This window comes from Mastigoproctus giganteus, chromosome 9, assembly GCF_048544385.1.
Source record: "Mastigoproctus giganteus isolate SK-2022 chromosome 9, ASM4854438v1, whole genome shotgun sequence".
Lineage (NCBI taxonomy): Eukaryota > Metazoa > Arthropoda > Arachnida > Uropygi > Thelyphonidae > Mastigoproctus > Mastigoproctus giganteus.
Window position 1 is genome coordinate 101,776,588 of NC_143583.1, and position 21,381 is coordinate 101,797,968.

Here is a 21,381-nt window from a genome sequence, read left to right on the forward strand (position 1 = left end):
TTTATTGTCAACAACACACACAGTTCCCATGTTTGGATGGAAATAAATCCCCATGCTACTGAGGATATGGGGATTCATTTCCGATTCAAAACAATTCAGTGGTAATGTGTGGTGTGGAATCCTCTATGATCAGTCAATTGGCCCATTTATTTTTTAAGGTCATCTTACTGGACATATCAATGACTGATTCCATTGACAATCGATTGGCTAGAGTCCACAAAATTGGCCACCTAGGTCACTGGACCTAAACTTTTAGATTTTTACCTGTGGGGCAGATGAAAGATCTTGTATACCAAACAAAAGTGTAAACATGAGATGATTATTTGATCACATATTGAATGCTGTGGCCCACATAAAAGACAGCCACAATGAGTTTACGTGAGCAATGAATGCGATTCACACGAGTAGCAAAATGCATTGAAGTTGAAGGTGGTGTTTTTGAGAATGTGCATATGCATCTGTAAACACAGAAATGTAACTTTCCTATATAAAAATAATTAAATAAATCAACACTTTATTAGTTATGTTTACGTATTTATTGTTATTTTTATTTTATACCATTCATAATTGCTTTTCACCCCCATAAGATTAAAACAGTCAAAGATTTGTAATAATTTGGAATCAAATAATCAGGCCCATGTTCATATGCACTTTTTAACTCAAAATCACATCATAAATCAGTTAGGGAAGTTAAGCCACATCTTCATGAATCACTCTATATATATCTTGTAATCTAAAAATTCTTAATTTGATACATATAGTATACTTTTATATATATATATATATACAGGGTGTTTCAGTTAAACGTTTCAGAACTTCTAAGAGGGGTAGGGTACATCCTGACAACTCGAAATCATATAGCAATGTGGGGTCGGAAATGCTTTCCTGAAGCGGTGTTGGACACAGAAGCACCATAAAAAGAAAAGAGACCGTAAGTGAGAAATCGTTTTAATAATACATGAAAAGAAGCAAAAGGTACATGGATTAAAGTAAGTGTTTGAAGTTTCTTCCACGGGCTACAATGCACGCCTCACATCTCCGACGCACGGACATCCGAACATTCTGGAATACTCCAGGCAGCGTGTCCAGACACAGCAACCGGAGGATTATGCACCTCGTATTGCTTTCGCACAGTGGTACCTTGGAAAATGTGCTACAAATCCCCTTTTTCCTGCTGAAGTGTTGTTTTCCGATGAGGCATCCTTCACAAGGGAAGGAATTTTCAACACGCATAACGACCATATCTGGGCGGTCGAGAACCCGCATGCAATACGACGTCGTGCAGCACAGATTCGATTTTCGGTCAATGTATGGACCGGTATTATGGGAGATCACCTCATCGGACCTTACCTGTTACCGTGTCGTCTAACCGGACCTATCTACTTGATCTTTCTGCAGCAAGTATTGCCACAACTTTTGATAGATGAACAGATTTCTGCATCGATGCAACATACAATGTGGTTCCAACACGATGGAGCCCCTGCCCATTATAGCGGAGATGTTCGTAACTACCTGGATGTCACATTTGGTCAACAGTGGATTGGACGTAGTGGTCCCGTGTGTTGGCCTGCTCGGTCACCCGACCTATCATGTCTTGATTTTTATTTCTGGGGTCATATGAAATCGCTAGTTTATGACACCCCTGTTGACAATGCCGAGGAGCTAGTTGCAAGAATCGCAGTAGCTGCTGAAGAAATTCGAAATTCGCCTGGAGTATTCCAGAATGTTTGGATGTCCATGCGTTGGAGATGTGAGGCGTGCATTGTAGCCCGTGGAAGAAACTTCGAACACTTACTTTAATCCATGTACCTTTTGCTTCTTTTCATGTATTATTAAAACGATTTCTCACTTACGGTCTCTTTTCTTTATGGTGCTTCTGTGTACAACACCGCTTCAGGAAAGCATTTCCAACCCCACATTGCTATATGATTTCGAGTTGTCAGGATGTACCCTACCCCTCTTAGAAGTTCTGAAACGTTTAACTGAAACACCCTGTATATATATATATATTTTTTTTTTTTTTTTTGTGAATTAGTTATTTTATATTGTACATATTACTATTTCCCTTCTGTGTACTCCATAGTTTCACTTTAGTATTTCACAATGATTTATATAATACATATTACTAACTTGTTAACAGGAGAGACTGCTTCTACTGGGATGGGATACGCTTAAATGGAAAGGGTGCAAGAATATTTGCTGATGCTATCGAACCAGTGTTAGGTCGGTCGGAAAACTGCTAGCTTGGGGGGAGACAAAGACTAATAGATTAACAGTAGCCACTGGCAGAGGTGAAAGTGATTCTTGCACTTCTTCTATTGGAATGAGCAGCAGCCTGGAAAACAAGATGCAGGATATTTCAGAGACTGCATTCATTGCAGATTAATTGCATTCATGGGATTCATTGCAGTCCAAGTAAACACATGGGTTGTGTTAGGGTAGCTAAGAATAGAAACAGGTGCATGTATACTTGCGTGTACACCAATGCTAGGAGTTTGGTAAATAATTTTAATGAATTTGAGGTATTGCTAAAAACATCAAAGGCAGATATTGTTGGGATATCAGAGACATGGTGTGACACAGATATAAGGAATGCAGAACTGGAATTTGGGCAGTACAATGTGTACAGAAAGGATAGACAGGTTAGGAAGGGAGGAGGGATTATGCTATTAGTTAAGAAACACAAAAAATCCAAGGAAGTGAAGCCAGTTGACATCGCTGGGCAGTGCAGTGTCGAGTCAGTTTGGTGTGTCATAAGCATTGGGAGATCAAAATTGAGAGTAGGAGAGTGCTATAGGCCTAATGACTCTGATGAGTATAATAAGAAACTGTACAGGGAAATAGAGTGGGCCAGTAAATCAGAGTCTTATAATGGGGAATTTTAATTTCCCAGATACTGACTGGAATTTGTGGGTTGGTCACTCACACACTAGCAAGGCTTTTGTGGATTTATTGGATGATTGTTTTCTACATCAACATGTTCGGGAGGCAACTAGAGGGAGTAATACTCTTGATCTGATTATCAGTAGTGATTCTTCATGCATTAGAAATCTGCAGATAAAGGAACCACTAGGTGGCAGTGATCACAGTGTGCTGAAGTCGGATTTACTCAAAGAGGTAACTACCACCAGGGGTAAAGGGAAGGGTTTTTGCTTTCGTAAAGGTGACTAAAATGGTCTGAGACAGTATTTAAATTCTATACAGTGTGACCAACTGATGATGTTATCAACAGAAAATTCAAAATGGGAAGCATTCAAAGAACTTATCTTGTAAGCTACTAGGCTTTACATACCAACTAAGAAATATTGTTCAAGGTTTAGGCCTAAACAGATGAGACATATGGCAGAGAAGAAAAATGCATGGGCTACATATAAATTAATGGGTGACATGAAAGCCTATGATAGATATAAGCTGGTCTGTAACCAAGTCACAAAGGAGATTAGGCAGGCAAAGGCAGATTATGAGAAATCCTTGGCAAAGGATGCAAAGAAAAACAGTAAAGAGTTCTTTACCTATATAAATTCTAGAAGGAAAGGGATGAATCAGATTGGTCCACTGGATATTGATGGTTCAATAGTTGAGGATCCTGCTCAGGTGGCTAACAAACTAAACGAGTAATTTGCATCTACATTCGCACATGAGGAGTTATTCAGGAAGGGGAATGCCAGAGGTGAAGTTTTTTTTTTTTGTTATTTGGTTTTTAGGAGCATTAGCAACTAAGGCCACATTGCTCCGGGGATATGCGGTAGTCATTCCCTGACCTTTCCGCATTCTCCACATTTAGTGGTCACGGGTTCGAACCCCGTGTGCTACGCACTGCTGCTCCTGCCCACCTGGCTATGAAGGTGCCCAGAGGTGAAGTAAACTCTGGCAGTGAGCTAAATGATTTTGTAATAACTGAGAGGAAAGTGGAGAAGAAATTGTTGAGGCTAAACATAAAAAAGGCACCCAGGGTGGATGGGATCTATCCAGTTATATTAAAGGAGGCAGCAAAGGAAGTAAGCAAACCCTTAGCCATAATTATGAGAGCTTCTTTGCACTCAGGGGAGGTACCCATAGACTGGAGATGTGCAAATGTGATTCCCAATTCACAAAGGAGGATCAAAAGCCAACACAAGTAATTATAGACCTGTGAGTTTAACTTCTGTTCCAGGAAAATTAATGGAGGCACTGGTTAAAGAAGCACTGCAGGATCATCTAGACAAGACTTCAGTTATAGCTCGGACACAGCATGGTTTTGTTAAGGGAAAGTCTTGCCTGACCAATTTGATTGGATACTATGATGCAGTCGCAAAAGAACTGGATGCAAGGAATAACTTTGATATTATATATTTGGATCTTAGAAAGGCTTTTGATACTGTTGCACATGGAAGACTGCTGCACAAATTGGAGCAGTGTGGCATTGGAAGCAAATTGCTGCTATGGATAAAGGGATGGTTGAGGGGGAGAAGACAGAGAGTGGTAATCAATAGACACTGCTCATCTTGGACTAATGTTATTAGTGGAGTCCCTCAGGGTTCAGTGTTGGGTCCATTATTGTTTTCTGTATTTATAAATGATATCGATGATGGTATATCAAGCTTAATGTCCAATTTTTCAGATGATACAAAGGTTGGCAGGGTTGTTAAAGACACTACTGATGCTATGCTGCTGCAACAGGATCTGTAAAGGTTGAGCAGATGGGCTGAGGGGTGGCAAATGAAGTTTAACATTGACAAATGTAAAGTACTACATATGGGAAACAGTAACCCCAGAGCAACATATCAACTCTGTGGTACCACACTGACAGTGGTAGAGAATGAAAAGGACCTGGGGGTAATCGTGCAGACAGGAATTTTTCCAGCAGGGATAAGGAGGTGATTATTCCATTGTATAAGGCATTGGTCAGGCCACACCTTGAGTACTGTATACAGGTCTGGAGGCCTCATTTCAAGAAGGATGTAGAGCTGCTGGAATGAGTACAGAGAAGGGCAACAAGATTAGTGAATGGAACAAGGGGTTGCTCTTACGAAAAAAGGCTTAAGTTTTGCAAATTAGAGTGTCTAGAGACTAGACACTGGTGAGGTGATCTGATAGAGGCGTATAAAGCCTTGAATGGTTTGAGCATGCTCAATGCCATTGGGATTCTTGCTCAGAATAATCACCTGAGAGGGCATAAATTGAAATTGAGGAAAGACAGATGTAGGATAGATGTGCAGAAATTTGCCTTTAGCCAGCGGGTATTTGGTTAGTGGAAATAGACTTCCATCCCTTGTCGTGGAAGTTGATAGCCTAAATAAATTTAAGACTCAGCTGGACAGGTATTTCGAACGAACGGAGGGGTGAAACGGGAGTAGTTTTTTTTTTTTTTTTTGGCTGATGCTGCCTAAGCTTTCTTTCTTGCATCACATGCCTCTACTAATGCTAACTTGCTTTGCACTCTTCAGTTTCACTTTGATATTTCAATTAAATATTTCATTCACTTTCCTTAATCTTTATATTATATAGACAGTATTTTCATTATGATTATAAAGTTTTAATTGATTTAGAAGCAGTCCTATCATGTAACCTTTAATATCATTAAAAACATTATATACTTTAATACTGAAACAGGTATGGAAATTTTCATTCAGCCAAATCAATTCTTGGAATTGATTCCATTTAATGTTGTGGATAATTTGAATAAATTTATAAGAAAGGTTTGGACAAATTATTCAAAGGAAAGGAAAAATGGACTTTTTTGATTTTTGATTTTTTTGCTTGTGCTGTATAGATATTGCTTCCTTGCAACTATCATGCTGCCAATTCTAACATTACACATGGCCTATATACACTTAGAAATACATGGAAGTAAATATTACATTTAATTTTGCAGAAAATTATCTCACCATTTCGATTGGACAATAAGGATACCAAGCCATTAAGGCATGTGTCAGCAACCTCTTTAATAAAACTAGCACATCGACCTATTGCTTGAATAGTAGCTGCAACAAATTCCATGTCGGAACTAGATACGTATGTCTGAAATTAAGTACAATAACTATAACAACTTATTATTTGAAAACTTAATTATGGAAAACTCTGAAATAAATCATCTGATATATACTTTAGAGAAAAAGGTTTCTTTATACAAGTGTGATCCAAAAAAGTTATAAACATTTTGCTATTAACAAATAAAAAAATAAATAAATAAAAAAACAATACATTAGACAGGGAAAATATATATTTCTATAAAATTAGTTTTGGACATAATTCCATCTTTTCCAAGCAACAGTTTGTTAAATTAGCATTTTTATTCCAGCTCTAGCCAGGTTGTCAAAAATATTACACTTAAGGGATTTAGATCAAAAACAGCCCTTGTCAAAAAATTATGAAACAATGCACTCTGGTGGCCAAGTAAGATATTGACAGCTGGGGTGCATTGTCAGTGACAAAAACAGCCCACATCCTGTGCTATGCAGCAGTGAAATTTTGGTGGTTCTCCAAAAACAGCCCTTGTCCAAGCTCTTTCTTACAAAAGCAACCGTTGTCACTTGACATAGCTTTTTTGGTGTAAAGGTGGTATTACATTTTTGGGGTGCATGACTTGAGAAATAACAATACATCATTGTATGCATATCATGAGGGGATATGCCAAAAAAGGCCAAAATGAAGTTACATAATTTTTGTTCCATTACTTCAAAACCAAAATAGATTTGAAGGAGAAACTTGAGGTAATTTCTGATGGATGTTTGGATGAGAATGAAAACTTTGTGATGCATTATTTTTTATGCTTGCTGATTCATTCAGAGATGATGTTCAAAAAGTGTAACGTATCTTTTTCCTATTCAAGGGCACTCTTTTCTTCCTAACAACCAGGACTTATCTTTCATTGAGAAAAACAAAAGAAAAGTAAGGGTTGAGACACGAGAAGGATGGGATGATATTATGAAGTCATGCCATACTAATCCCAACCCATTCAAAGTTGTCAACAAACACCAATCTTTTGTATATAATATGACACAAGCAGTAGAACCATACTTTAAAAGACCGGTAAAAGGGGTTGTAAAATTAAAGACATTAAAGATCGATTCATCCAGTCCACTAATTTCAGTAAGAGATACCAACACTTGTGCTTGGTGTACTGTGGCACTAAGAAATAAAGTCAAATTGCCTAAAGAGATAGAGTTTCGGCTCTTCTACAAACAAGGCATTAAGATCAATGCAAGAAAAACCTCTACCCCTTTTTGAAACTGGAAAGTAAGGACTTATACAATAGGTTAAACTCAGGAGAAGATAAAGGTGGTTCATGCAGACATTGATGTTTCAGATAACAGCAGCAGTAAAGGATGATTATTACATTTTTACATACTCCAATAAAAAATTTTATCAGCTTTCTCAATAACTAAATGAATAAATGTCACTATCTCCTATTTTTTTTTTTTTCATAAAAAATTTATTTTACTTTCTTCCTTTTTTCTTTTATCTAAATGTCCAACAAAAACAATCCTAGTCATGTGCATTCAGACTTAAGTGATTAACTTTAATATTTTCTTCAGTCATAAAATACACAGAAAGAATCTAAAGCAAAACTGATGGCACTTTCAAAGATTACTTTAAGTACTATAGAAAAAAAAAAAAAGGTGGTGGAACAGATCAGAACTTAGAAGAACGTTCTATGATTTCACATTCAAGTTTTAAAATGTCAGCTGTTTCATGGAATACAAGGCACATCACTGTCATGGTGCAATAAAACTCTTGGAAGTACATCAAAATATATTCCTATATTCTGATATACACAGCATGTTCAAAATGTCCTGTGACAAAATGTTCCATCAAATAAGAAAAGTATATTTTTAACCTAGAACGTCAAGAATTTTTTAACAGTAGGTTGTTGTTATTTGGTTTTTTTAGGAGCATTAGCAACTAAGGCCATATTGTTCCGGGGATGTGCGGTGGTCATTCCCTGACCTTTCCGCATCCTCCATATTTGGTGGTGACGGGCTCGAACCCCGGTCTAATCAAGAAGCGTGTGCTACACACTGGTGCTCCTTCCCACCTGGCTACGGAGGCGCTTTAAGGTGACAGTTTGTTATACAAAGGAATACTTTTACCTGCTGTTTACGGCATTTTCATAGCATTGTTTTTAAGAAATGTCACATTCTGAACAAATATCTATTAGATAGTTGCTTTTTTAAAAGAGAAATCAGCCTCACAAAAATGACTGCTGCAGCATATAATGAAAAAGCTTTATCAAGAGGAAAGACATCTGAATACATGCACTTCAAAGGTGGATATATCACTGAGGATGATGCAAGGTGTGGGACAGCAGCTGCAAGTAGAGGTAAAACTAATCCTCGTACTGCTTCAATTGGGACATGCAGCAGTTTGGAAAGCAAAGGAGATTACAAGAGGATTATAAGGTCTGCTGGAAGTCCCATATATTTTTCAAGGGACAAGCAAACATAATTGCTGTATTAGAGTTAGTAATAGCAAAATCAGGCACACATATATTTGCTTGAAGGCTTGTGCTTGCAGAATAGCAAATAAATTTGTTGAATTGGAAGTACTGATATCAAATGTAGATATTAAAAGGGATATGAGCAACACAATGCCACTCAGACATAGGGAATGCAAATTTTGAACTTGAGGAGCCACAATGTTTATACAAAGCACAGAAAATGAGGAGAGGGAAAGTGATGCTTTTAGTTAAAAAAACAGAGAAAAGGCAGCAGACCACTTGACCTGGGTAGCCAGTTAAATGTTAGACCAAGTTGACTCAACATTAAGTCCTGGGAAAACAAAAATCAGAGTACTATAGTATAGGTCAGGTGACCTATACTATAGTACTCTGGATGAGTATAATGAACAACTATACAGAGTAGGCATGCAAAACAGAATGTCTTAATGTTGTTAGATTTGTTGGTGCATCAGCAACTTAGGCTATAATACATCAGAATGTCTTATAAAGAGGGATTTTAATTTTCTAGACACTGAGTGGCACACATGGTATTGGAGCTTTTCTGAATATATGGATAACTGCTTTGAACTGGACCACTGACTGGCACACACAGTGTCAAAGCTTTTCTGAATGTATGGATGACTGCTTTGTACACCAGCATGTTAGAACGGTAGCAAGAGAATACTTATCTGATTATCAGCAGCGATGCTTCATGCATTAATAATCTGCAGGTAAAGGAACACTAGGCAACAGTGTTCATAATACATTGATGTGGAATTCACTTAAAAATAAAACTACTGTCAAGTGTAATGGGATGAGATGTTGCTTTTGTAAAGGTGACTACATTTACAGAGGTTTTAAGGTGACACCTGTAAAGGTAGCTTTAGGCAGTTTGTAAATATTTTTAGTGGGGACAAACTGCAATTCCAATTCTGCAATTAGGAATGCAGAATTGGAATTTGGGGAGTACAGTGTGTACAGGAATGATAGACATGATAGGAAGGAAGGATGGGTAGAAGTAATAGTTGCATGTGACGCAAGAAAGCAAGCGTATGACCTTATGCAGCATCAGCCAAAAAAAAAAAAAAATTCACACAAACATTCCCTCTAAATGTTTGTCCAGTTCCTCCTTAAATTTATTTAACTTATCAACTTCCACAACAACAGATGGAAATTTGTTCCAGCAATTAACCACCTGCTGGCTAAAGGCAAATTTCTGCACATCTATTCTACATCTGTCTTTCCTCAATTTGAATTTATGCCCCCTTATGTTCGTAATCTGAACAAGTGGAAGAATCCCATCATAATTCAGCATGCTCAACCCATTCATTCCCCTCACCAATCTTGGTGAGGGGAATGAAGTGCCCTTCTCTGTACATGCTCAAGCAAATCTACATCCTTCCTAAAATGAGGCCTCCAGACCTGTATAAACGGTGCCTCCGTAGCCAGGTGGGAAGGAGCAGCAGTGCGTAGCACACGCTTCTTGATTAGACCGGGGTTCGAGACCGGTCTAATCAAGAAGTTCACCACCAAATACAGAGGATGCGGAAAGGTCAAGGAATGACCACCACATATTCCCGGAGCAATATGGCTTTAGTTGCTAATGCTACAAACAAACAGACCTGTATGCAGTACTCAAGGCATGGCCTGACCATTGCCTTATACAGAGGTACGATCACCTCCTTTTCCCTGCTAGCAAAATTCCTGTATATCATTGACAAAACTATATGGCCTACCCTGGCAGCCTGTCTGCATTGCTCAGAAAACTTCATATCTGACTGCACAATTACTCCCAGGTCATTTTCATTTTTTACCACCTTAAGTGTAGTACCACACAGTTTGTACATTCCTCTGGGGTTACTTCTATCCATATGCAGTACTTTGCATTTGTCAATGTTAAACTTCAGTTGCCAGTTCTCCGCCCATCTTCCCAAATTTTCTAGATCCTGTTGCAGTAGCACACTGCCATTACTGTCATTAACAACCTTGCCAACCTTTGTATCATCTGCAAACTTCAACACTAATCATGATATACCCTCATCAATATCATTGATAAATATACAAAACAACAGTGGACCCAACATCGAACCCTATGGGATTCCACTAATAACATTAGTCCACAAAGAGCAGTGCCCATTGATTACTACCCTCTGTCTTCTCCCACTCAACCATCCTTTTATCCATTGTAGCAACTTACCTTTATACCATTCTGCTTAAATTTGTACAGTAGTCTTCCAGGCGCAACGGTGTCAAAAGTTTTCCTGCTGTTATGCTGTTAATTAAGAAAAACATAAAATCAAAGGAAGTGCATCCAGTTGACACAGATGGACAGTGCAATGCTGAGTCAGTTTTGTGTAACATAAGCAGTGGGAAAGCAAAAATAAGAGTAGTAGTGTGTTATAGGTCTAATGACTCGAATGAGTACAACAAACAATTGTACAGAGAAATAGAGTGGGCTAGTAAATCAGAACGTTTTATGATGGGGGACTTTAACTTCCAGGATATTGACTGGAACTTGGGGGTTGGTCACTTGCACACTAGCAAGACTTTTGTGGATTTATTGGATGATTGTTTTCTGCTGCAGCATGTTCGAGAGGCACCCAGAGAGAGTAATACTCTTGATCTGGTTATCAGCAGTGATCATTGTTGTGTATTAAGAATTTGCAGATAAAGGAACCATAGGTGGCAGTGTACTGAAGAAGTAAACACAGTGTACTGATGTGAGAATTACTTCAAGATATATTATTACCATCAGGGGTAAAGGAAAGGGTTTTTGCTTCCGTAAAGGTGACTAAAGTGGTCTCAGACAGTTTTTAAATTCTGTACAGTGGGACTAACTGATGATGTTACCAACAGCAAATTCGAAGTGAGAAGCATTCAGGAAATTAATCGTGGAAGCTACTAGACTTTTCACATCAATTAAGAAATATTGTTCAAGGTTTGGGCCTAAATGGTTATCAAATGAACCAATGAGACTCATGGTAGAGAAGAAAAATGCATGAGATGCATAGAAATTATCAGGAGACACAGAAGCTCATGGCAGATATAAGCTAGTCTGTAATCAAGTCACAAAGTAGGTTTGGCAGGTGAACGCAGATTACGAGAAATCTTTGGCAAAGGATGCAAAGAAAAACAGCAAAGAGCTTTTTACTTGTGTAAACTCTAGAAGGAAAGGGATGAATCATATTGGTCCACTTGACATAGACAGTTCGACTATTGATGATTCTGCTCAGGTAACTGATTAACTGAATGAGTATTTTGCATCTACATTCACACATGAGAAGTTATTCAAGGAGGGGAATGCCAGAAGTTTATCAAACTCTAACAGGTAGCTAAGTGATTCTGTAATAAATGAGAGCAAAGTGGAGGAGAAATTGTTGAAGTTAAACATAAGAAAGGCATCTGGGGTGGATGGGATTTATTCAGTTATATTAAAGGAGGCGGCAAAGGAACTAAGCAAACATTTAACCATAATTATGAGAACATCCTTGGACTCAGGGGAAGACCCCAGGGAACTGTAGATGTGCCAGGGTCCTTAGCTGGATATCATCATTCTTCTCTTTCTTGGTGATTCCTTTCTTCTCTCTCTTTCTCTCTGGGTAAATCAAGAATTTTTTGGCTGGCGCAGCATAAGCACCAGGCTTCCTTGCAGCATAGGGCTAATAATAATAATAATAAATGTATCCCAATTCACAAAGGGGAATTGATCGGTGACACGAGTAATTACAGTCCAATTAGTTTAACTTCTGTTCCAGGTAAAATAATGGAGTAACTGGTTAAAGATGCTTTGCAGGATCATCGAGAAAAGACTGCAGCAATAATTCAGACACAGCATGGGTTTGTTAAGGGAAAGTCTTGTCTGACAAATTTGATACGATGTTATGATGTGATTACAAAAGGAACTGGATGCAAAAATTAATTTTGATATCATATATTTGGATTTCAGGAAAGCTTTTGACACTGTTGCGCATGGAAGACTATTGTACAAATTGGAGCAGTATGGTGTTAAGGGTAAGTTGCTACAATGGATAAAAGGATGGGTGAGTGGGAGAAGACAGAGGGTGGTAATTAATGGATGCTGCTCTTCGTGGACTAATGTTATTTAGTCCCACAGGATTCCGTCTTGGACCCACTGTTGTTTTGTATATTTATCAATGATATTGATGAAGGTATATCAGGCTTAGTGTCGAAGTTTGCAGATGATACAAAGGTTGGCATGGTTGTTAATGACAGTAATGGCAGTGTGCTACTGCAACAGGATCTAGAAAATTGATTTAACATTGACAAATGCAAAGTACAGTCAGTCATCGCATAACACATGTTTGCACTACACGAATTCGATCATACACAATATTGTATACCGAATTCGTTTATGCACGATTTGCCTTTGTATTTATAAGAAATGGCAATCGAATGCGGGATCACCCCAACTCAACGGCAACGCGATAGGAATGAAGAGAAGATTGTGAAAATGTATTAAAGTTTTTTTTTTTTTTTTTATATCAGTGAAGGGGAAACACATTTCACCATAATAACGTAAAAACCCACACAATTCCAGCTATCAGTATTATCACAAATGCAATTGATTCCACTAACAGAAACACAACTGGAAATTGTTTTTATTGTTTCATGGTAGTAACCCCCAGAAATGTGCTTTAGTAAAATAGTAGTAGTAGTAGCAGCACTTTCATCACTCGCCACTATTACTACTACTAGGAAGCATCCTGGTGAAGACACTACAGATTCAGAGAGAAAAAGAAAAGCAATATCGATAGACAGAGGCACACTGGGTCAAAAATTCTTACCCGGGAAAATTTGTACGGGCCTCATACTAGCGTTTATGGCCAAAATCACACCAGCCTCTTGCGTCTTCTGGTCTCTGGCCCACCGGGGTTTCTCCGGTAAGGCTTATGGCCAGTCCGCCTCTGTCGATAGAGAAAAAATATAATATTGTGAAACACTGAGTGAAATGAAAGACTATGTGCTACAGGCCTAAATGAGGCAATGCCGAGAATTAGAAAAAATGCAGAGAAAATAAAATCAACTTTCATAGCAGGAACAACTCAAAGTATAACAAAATCCATTTGATCAAGATAGAAAAAATTGGAAGGGATGGAATGGCTGTCATCTGTTTGGAGAGAAGATCAAACAAAGAACAAGTTTGCATATGATAGAAACAAAAGCATTAGCAATATTTTATTACGTAATAGTCATAAGGCTCTTAATAAAATATTTACATATTTTATTCCAACTATATTTTAGTTGTAAAAAAATACTTACATACTTTATTACAACTAAAATTTTATTATGATTATTTATTGTGTTTGATAATGTTTTGGTTACAAATGTATATTCAATCTTGGATGGTCGGCACCTAACCCTATTTTTCCCCATAGTGCCTGTTATTTATATTGCACGAAAGTTTCTAGGAACACAACTATCATGCTATATGAGGACTGACTGTACTGCATATAGGTAGAAGAACGTACCAACTGTGTAGTACTACACTTAAGGTGGCAGAATATGAAAAAGACCTAGGAGTAATTGTGCAGTCAGATATGAAGTTTTCTGAACAATGCAGACAAGCTACAAGAGCAAGTCATGGGGTTTTGTCAATAATATACAGGAATTTTGCTAGCAGGGAAAAAGAGGTAATTATCCCTTTGTATTTCGTAGGTGGTAGATGACTTTCATCAACCGGTGAAATACCACCACTTTGCTTATTGGAGGCTTGAAGTGGTGAAACCCATGTTTAGTCTCTAGAGCAAAGTTTCCAGCATCCCCCTCCCCCCATACTTCTCCTTCAACCCATGCACGGTACTAAGTACTATAGGTTTTGATACCTTTCGTGTTTGGGGTTTTCTTAAAAAAAAAATAAGGCAATGATCAGTCCACGCCTTGAGTACTGCATACAGGTCTGGAGGCCTCATTTTATTTGTAGATTTATAGATGTAGATTTGCTTGAGCGTTTACAGAGAAGGGCAACAAGATTGGTGAGGGGAATGAAGGGATCCTCTTATTACCAAGAGAGGCTTAAGTTCGGAAAATTGCAGCAGCTAGAGACTAGGCACCTATGAGGTGATCTGATTGAGGTGTATAACACTTTGAATGGGTTGAGCATGCTGAATTCTGATGGGATTCTTCCACTTGCTCAGATTACGAACCTAAGGGGTCATAAATTCAAATTGAGGAAAGACAGTTGTAGAATAGATGTGCAGAAATTTACCTTTAGCCAGCGATGGTTAATTGCTGGAACAAATTTCCATCTGTTGTTTTGGAAGTTGATAGCTTAAATAAATTCAAGGAGGAACTGGACAAACTTTTAGAGGGAATGATTGTGTGAATTTTTTTTATTTATTTATTTTATTATATTTTTTTTTTTGGCTGATGCTACATAAGATCATATGCTTGCTTTCTTGCATCACAAGCCTCTATTACTATTACTAATTCTATATGGGATGCATTAAGGAAAGTAATCATAGACACTAGTAAGTTGTTAATACCAACTAATAAACCTCCTTTATCAAGCTTTAAAAAAGTCTGTAGATTTAAAATCTGTAGTCCATCTTCTGTTACTCTGGCGGCACACAACAAAGATCTGCCAGTCCCCAATACATCTTGCCCAGAAGAGTAAGTCTAGTCGTAGGAGTAGTCTTACGGATGAAAGTAATGGTGCATGTATAGCTCTAAAAGTTACGAAATATAAGACTGATGTAAAGTATCTGTCATCAATGGTGCAGCAACAGAAGTCTCACTGATGTTTTATATTTATAATATAAGAGAGGTTTATCATTTTATATTAAATTTGTTCTGTAAGCTAAAAGTTACATTTTTGTTATGGAGGATTTTAGTTTAATACCTTTATTGAAGCATCTTTTGAAGTAATGTCTTTTATTTCATTCTTTTATTTGTTACGATTTTGTCAAGTAAAATGTGTATGAGAAAAATAATACAGTAGAATGTTGATTATCCGAACTAATTGGGACCAAGGTTGATTCGGTTAATCAAATATTTTGGATAATCAAACATACATGTTTGATTATCCAAAGTTTATACGAAACATAGTGTAGTTAGGTCTACAATGAAATTATTTATATAATATCAGTGTAGATACACCATAGATAACTCTTAAGAAACTACGATGGTAGTGTGGGAAGCATCATTTGCTCTATATCTCATATTGGGCCTCCGTAGCCAGGTGGGAAGGAGCAGCAGTACGTAGCACACACTTCTTGATTAGACCGGGGTTCGAGCCCGTCACCACCAAATACGGAGGATACGAAAAGGTCAGGGAATGACCACCGCATATCCCGGAGCAATATGGCCTTAGTTGCTAATGCTCCTAAAAACCAAACAATAACAATCTCATATTGTGCTCTTCCTTCACAATGAGTTGCCATGGTATTGCACTACCTCGAATAAGTAGCGCTTCACTAATAGAGAAGACTATTGTTACTTATTCTCTTCCACTTGCTCAGATGCAGTCTGGTGCAGTCTGGGTGGTGAATGCCACCATCCAGACTGCACCATTTCAAAGCTATTGGCCTATCATCAGTTGGTGGGCAGGTACCCTAGTATTGCAGACATGACAACCCAGTTGTGAAGATAATCACACAATATGAAAGATGCCAGAAGGTTTATATGATAATATTTAAAAATAACTAAATGCAACAAGGCACAATACATTAAGAGTAAGAGTTTAATACCTATATAATATCGGTAGATAATGCTTAAGAAACATAGAATAACATAGATAATGCTTAAGAAACTACGATGGTAGTTTGGGAAGCATCATTTGCTCTGTATCTCATATTGTGCTTTTCCTTCACAACAAGTTGCCATGGTATTGCACTACCTCGAATAAGTAAAGATTCTCTAATAGAGAAGACTATTGTTACTTATTCTCAGTGTGCAGACATGACAACCCAGTTGTGAAGATAATCGCACAATACGAGAGATGCAATACTAGGGTACCTGCCCACCCACCGATGATAGGCCAATAGCTTTGAAACGGTGCCGTCTGGGTGGTGATACTCACTGAGAATAAGTAACAATAGTCTTCTCTATTAGTGAAGCATTACTTATTTGAGGTAGTGCAATACCATTTCAACTCGTTGTGAAGGAAGATCACAATATGAGATACAGAACAAATGATGCCTCCCACACTACCATTATAGTTTCTTAAGAGTTATCTATGGTGTATCTACACCGATACTATATAGATAAAAAAAAAGGTAAAGTGCAGATATTATCAACCCACTGCAGGATGGAAGCCTCCTCAATTCATGCTGAGGGAAATGGACCATAATCTGCCACGCTGGTCCATTGCAGGTTGGCAGATCGACTGTATGCAGCAGTCAGGGGCTTGAACCCTGGTCTACTCAAAGAGCATGTGCTACTGCACTCCTGCTCCTGACCACTCGGCTACGGATAGATATTAAACTCTTACTCTTAACGTATTTTGCCTTGTTGCATTTTGTTATTTTTAAAAATTAAATTATTGTAAGCAAAGTATTTTGAAATATGAAGTAATATAAAAATTAATTGATTTAGGAAATGGTTTGTAAATAATAATCAAAACGTTTTGAAGAAACAATGTACATTATATTTATTTTGAACTTACCTAATTGTTTTACATGGTTTCAGACCACACTTTTTTTTTACATAAACAGAAATAAATGAACACAAGTAACTGCACACAAATAGGAGTATAATGAACATTGGGAAAGTTTATTTTTTGAAATATGTAATCTTGCATTTTTCTTTGAACCATCCGAGATTATCCTTTTTTTTGTGGCGAGATCTCTCATTCTCTTTAATAGAAGTATCTCCGTAGAACTGCACTGAGACTGTTACTCACACCATGCCATTGCAGTTTCTAGTGCAGTGAAGATCTCTGCGTGAGTGGTCCTTCAAATGTATTAAGCAGCAGCAGCAGGAGTAATATTTCAGCATAACAACCAGCACAGTAAAAGTAGACAGTGTAATTGGGGGGGAGGTGTATTTGGCACATCAGCATCTATGGCTGGGGGGGAGCAACAGCGGTTCAGATAATTGACGTTCTACTGTACTTTGCAAAATTCCGAACACACACAAAGGTAGTTTTTTTAAAAAATTTAGCCAATTTTGGCATACAGCCTTAAAAGGGTTCGCCATCCCTGTTCTATTCGAACGAGCAGCAGCCTGGAAACAAGGTGATCGGAATTTCAAGGACTACTGGGAGTCATCATGGAACAAATAAATACATGTACTGTGTTAGGGTAACTAACAGTAAGAACAGGTGCATATATACTTACATGTACACCAATGTGAAGAGTACAGTAAATAAATTTGAAGAATTTGAAGTGCCGGTCAAGACATCAAAGGCAGATATCATTGGGATATCAGAGACATGGTATCACACAGATATAAGCAGTGCAGAATTGGAATTTGGGGAGTACAATGTGTACAGAAAGGATAGGAACAGAGGAGGGGTTATTCTGTTAATTAAGAAACAAAATCTAAGGAAGTGCATCCAGTTGAAATGGGGGACAGTGCAATGTTGAGTCAGTTTGGTGTGACGTAAGCACTGGGAAAGCAAAATTGAGAGTGAGAGTGTGTTATAGACCAAATAACTGATGAGTACAAGGAACAACTCTACTGACAAACAGAGTGGGCCAGTAAATCAGATTGTCTTACAATGGGGGATTTTAACTTCCCAGATATAAACTGGAACTTGGTGGTTGGTCACTTGCACACTAGCAAGCCTTTTGTGGATTTATTTGGATAATTGCTTTCTACAGCAGCATGTCTGAAAAACAACCAGAGGGAGTAATACTCTTGATCTGATTATCAGCAGTGATTATTCATGCATTAAGAAGCTGCAGATAAAGGAACCACTAGATGGCAGTGATAGTGTACTGATGTGGGATTTACTTAAAGAGGTAACTACCATCAATGGTAAAGGGAAGGGTTTAAGCTTTCATAGAGGTGACTACAGTGGTCTCACAGTTTTTAAAGTCTATACAGTGGAACCAACTGATGACGTTAGATGTTACCAAGAGAAAATTCTAAATGAGAAGCATTCAAAGAAGCTACTAGGCTTTTTGTTCCAACTAAGAAATACTGTTCAAGGTTTGGATCCAAATGGATGTCAGATGAACTAATCAGACTTGTGGCAAAGAAGAAAAATGCATGGGATGCATATAAATTATTAGGAGACACAGAAGCTTATGGTAGATATAAGCTAGTCTGAGGAAGCCTGTAGGGAAGTGGAGGCCAGGAGCTTATCAAACTCTAACAGGGAACTAATTGATTTTGTAATAACTGAAAGCAAAGAGAAGGAAAAATTGTGGAAGTTCAACATAAGAAAGGCACCTCGGATGAATGGGATCTATCCAGTTATATTAAAGGAGGCAGCAAAGGAAATAAGCAAACCGATAGCCAACACAATTTTTTATGTCCAAAAATTTAAATGTTGTTTTTAACCAATTTTTATTTGTAGATTTCGAAAAACACCACAATAGTTCACATCATGCCACACTTGTTAAATATAGAGAGAGTTACGTTTTACTAAAATATGCCAATTTCACATAATCTAGCCAATAATGTATGACATACTGATTTTTTTCTAACAGATATAAGCTAATTCTCTTAATTTTAGCAATCAATTCTGGCCTCAGTTTTCTTGGGATAAACATAATCAGACTTCTACCTATTACGCAAGCTACCTTGGTGAACAAGATAGCTTGTGTAACTTTAAAGAAGGGTCACAATGATATCTGGGAAGATTTAGATATTATTCTGTTTTGTTTTGTTTTTTTTAAAGCTCATAATAAATAATTAAAGGTTCAAATTCCGATCCAAAAATTTACAATTTGAAGAGAGTACACTGAGCGTTTTTGGTGAGCACTTTTGTAGACAGTGCCAAGGTTTTACAAGTATTAACTGATCGTCACATATTCTCAGGGATGTAAATCTATCCTCCAAAAATAAACAGCCCCTCAAGAGTTGGAGGGTGCAGCCCGCAACCCTTGCGATAGGAAAGGTTTACTATGGAGAACATTATGTGCTTTTGCAAAGACGTTATTCAACTTCTGAAAGAACTAGGTGTCATGCATAAGGCAGATGAAAGGTGTTTATTCATGGATGAATCAAAATTAAGTTTAAAAGCAGTTTTGCTTCATAATGGCAATGAATTTCCATCAGTTACTATGTTTCATTCAGTTGGACTTAAAGGAAGTCGTGAAAGCATGTCTAAGGTCCAAATGCTATAAAATACCATGGCATATAAAATAGCATATGTTCCAACCATAGGATTATGGTTGGAACATATGCAATAAGATTAATGGTTTGCGGGGGGGGAGGGGTACAAAATGTTGTTTTTTGTGTTTGTGGGGACAGCCATGCAACAGAAGAACATAATATTGTGCAATGCTGGGAAAAGCACGACGAGTTCATACCAGGACAATGTAATATAAAATATATTTCTTTAGTCAATCAAACAAGGTTCTTCTTCCACCCCTCCACATCAAACTTGGATTGATGAAAAATTTGTGAAGGGACTAAATAAAGCAGGTAATGGATATGCATACTTAAGAAGTGTTTCCTAATTTAACATATGCCAAACTTAACTTAGCATTAGCATTAGTAGAGGCATTTGATGCAAGGAAGCAAGCTTATGCAGCATCAGCCAAAAAAAAAAAAAAAAAAAAAACCCACTTCCACTTCACCCCTCTGTTCGTTCAAAATACCTGTCCAGCTGAGCCTTAAACTTATTTAGGCTATCAACCTCCACCACAAGGGATGGAAGTCTGTTCCACCAACCAACCACCCGCTGGCTAAAGGCAAATTTCCGCATGTCTATCCTACATCTGTCTTTCCTCAATTTGAATTTATGCCCTCTCAGGTGATTTTTCTGAGCTAGAGGAAGAATCCCATCAGCATTGAGCATGCTTAAACCATTCAAGGCTTTATACACCTCTATCAGATCACCTCGCTGGTGCCTAGTCTCCAGACACTGTAATTTGCAAAACTTAAGCCTTTCTTCGTAAGAGCACCCCTTTGTTCCATTCACTAATCTTGTTGCCCTTCTCTGTACTCGTTCCAGCAGCTCTACATCCTTCTTGAAATGAGGCCTCCAGACCTGTATACAGTACTCTAGGTGTGGCCTGACCATCGCCTTATACAATGGAATAATCACCTCCTTATCCCTGCTGGAAAAATTCCTCTATAGGAATTTTTCCAGCAGGGGTAAGGAAGGAATTTTCGTAGGACACCAAATTAGGAAACCCCTGAAAGACGATGTGTTTGAAACCCAGTTAAAGGAGGTTGAATTGGCGGCTTGGCAATCATTTAAGGCAGTAGTACATGGTTTTTTTGGGTAATAGAAAAAAAGAAAATACCATGAAATACTATGAAAGACGATGTGAAATTTGGTGTGAAATGTTGGTGTGAAAAGTGCTACAAAAACATGGGCTGTCGAATGTCATGAAAATTCATTTTCTTCATTCCCATCTCGAATTTTTCCCCAAAAATCTGGGAGATGTGAGTGATGAATAAGGGGAGTGGTTTCTTCAAGATATTTCCACAATGGAAAAGTGGTACCAAGGTCACCGGGATCCTGTAATAATGGGGGATTACTGCTGCCTCCTTGTGAGAGAGAGTAAGCAGGAATACAAGAGAAAATCCCTTAGTAAGCAAACATTTTTAAAGACAATTACGGGTATGCTGATTATATATTATTTAAATATAACTATTTTAAGATGACATATTTTTTCCGAAATTAAAGGAGTTATAGAGAACATATATTTTTTTACACTTGTATTACAAACTTGAATTATACATATATATATATATATATATATATATATCCCTTTATTTTAGCATTAAATGTTGGTATATCTTTTGATGTAGACATGATAGAGACTTTTATGGTGAGTTTTGGAATCAGCACGTTTATTTCTTTCAGAATCACATATTTT

The 21,381-nt window shown here is 37.7% G+C and overlaps 1 protein-coding gene across 3 annotated transcripts in view; it reads right to left on the bottom strand.

Annotated features, from left to right (window-relative positions):
• Nucleotides 1–21,381, bottom strand: part of rb (adaptor related protein complex 3 subunit ruby) — a 445,832-nt gene that overhangs the window by 214,171 nt on the left and 210,280 nt on the right. For all 3 annotated transcript variants that reach the window (XM_090381955.1, XM_090381954.1, XM_090381953.1), the window contains exon 13: nt 5,868–6,000. In XM_090381955.1, the coding sequence (XP_090238081.1) occupies nt 5,868–6,000 (133 nt within the window). The remainder of the gene's footprint in view (nt 1–5,867; nt 6,001–21,381) is intronic.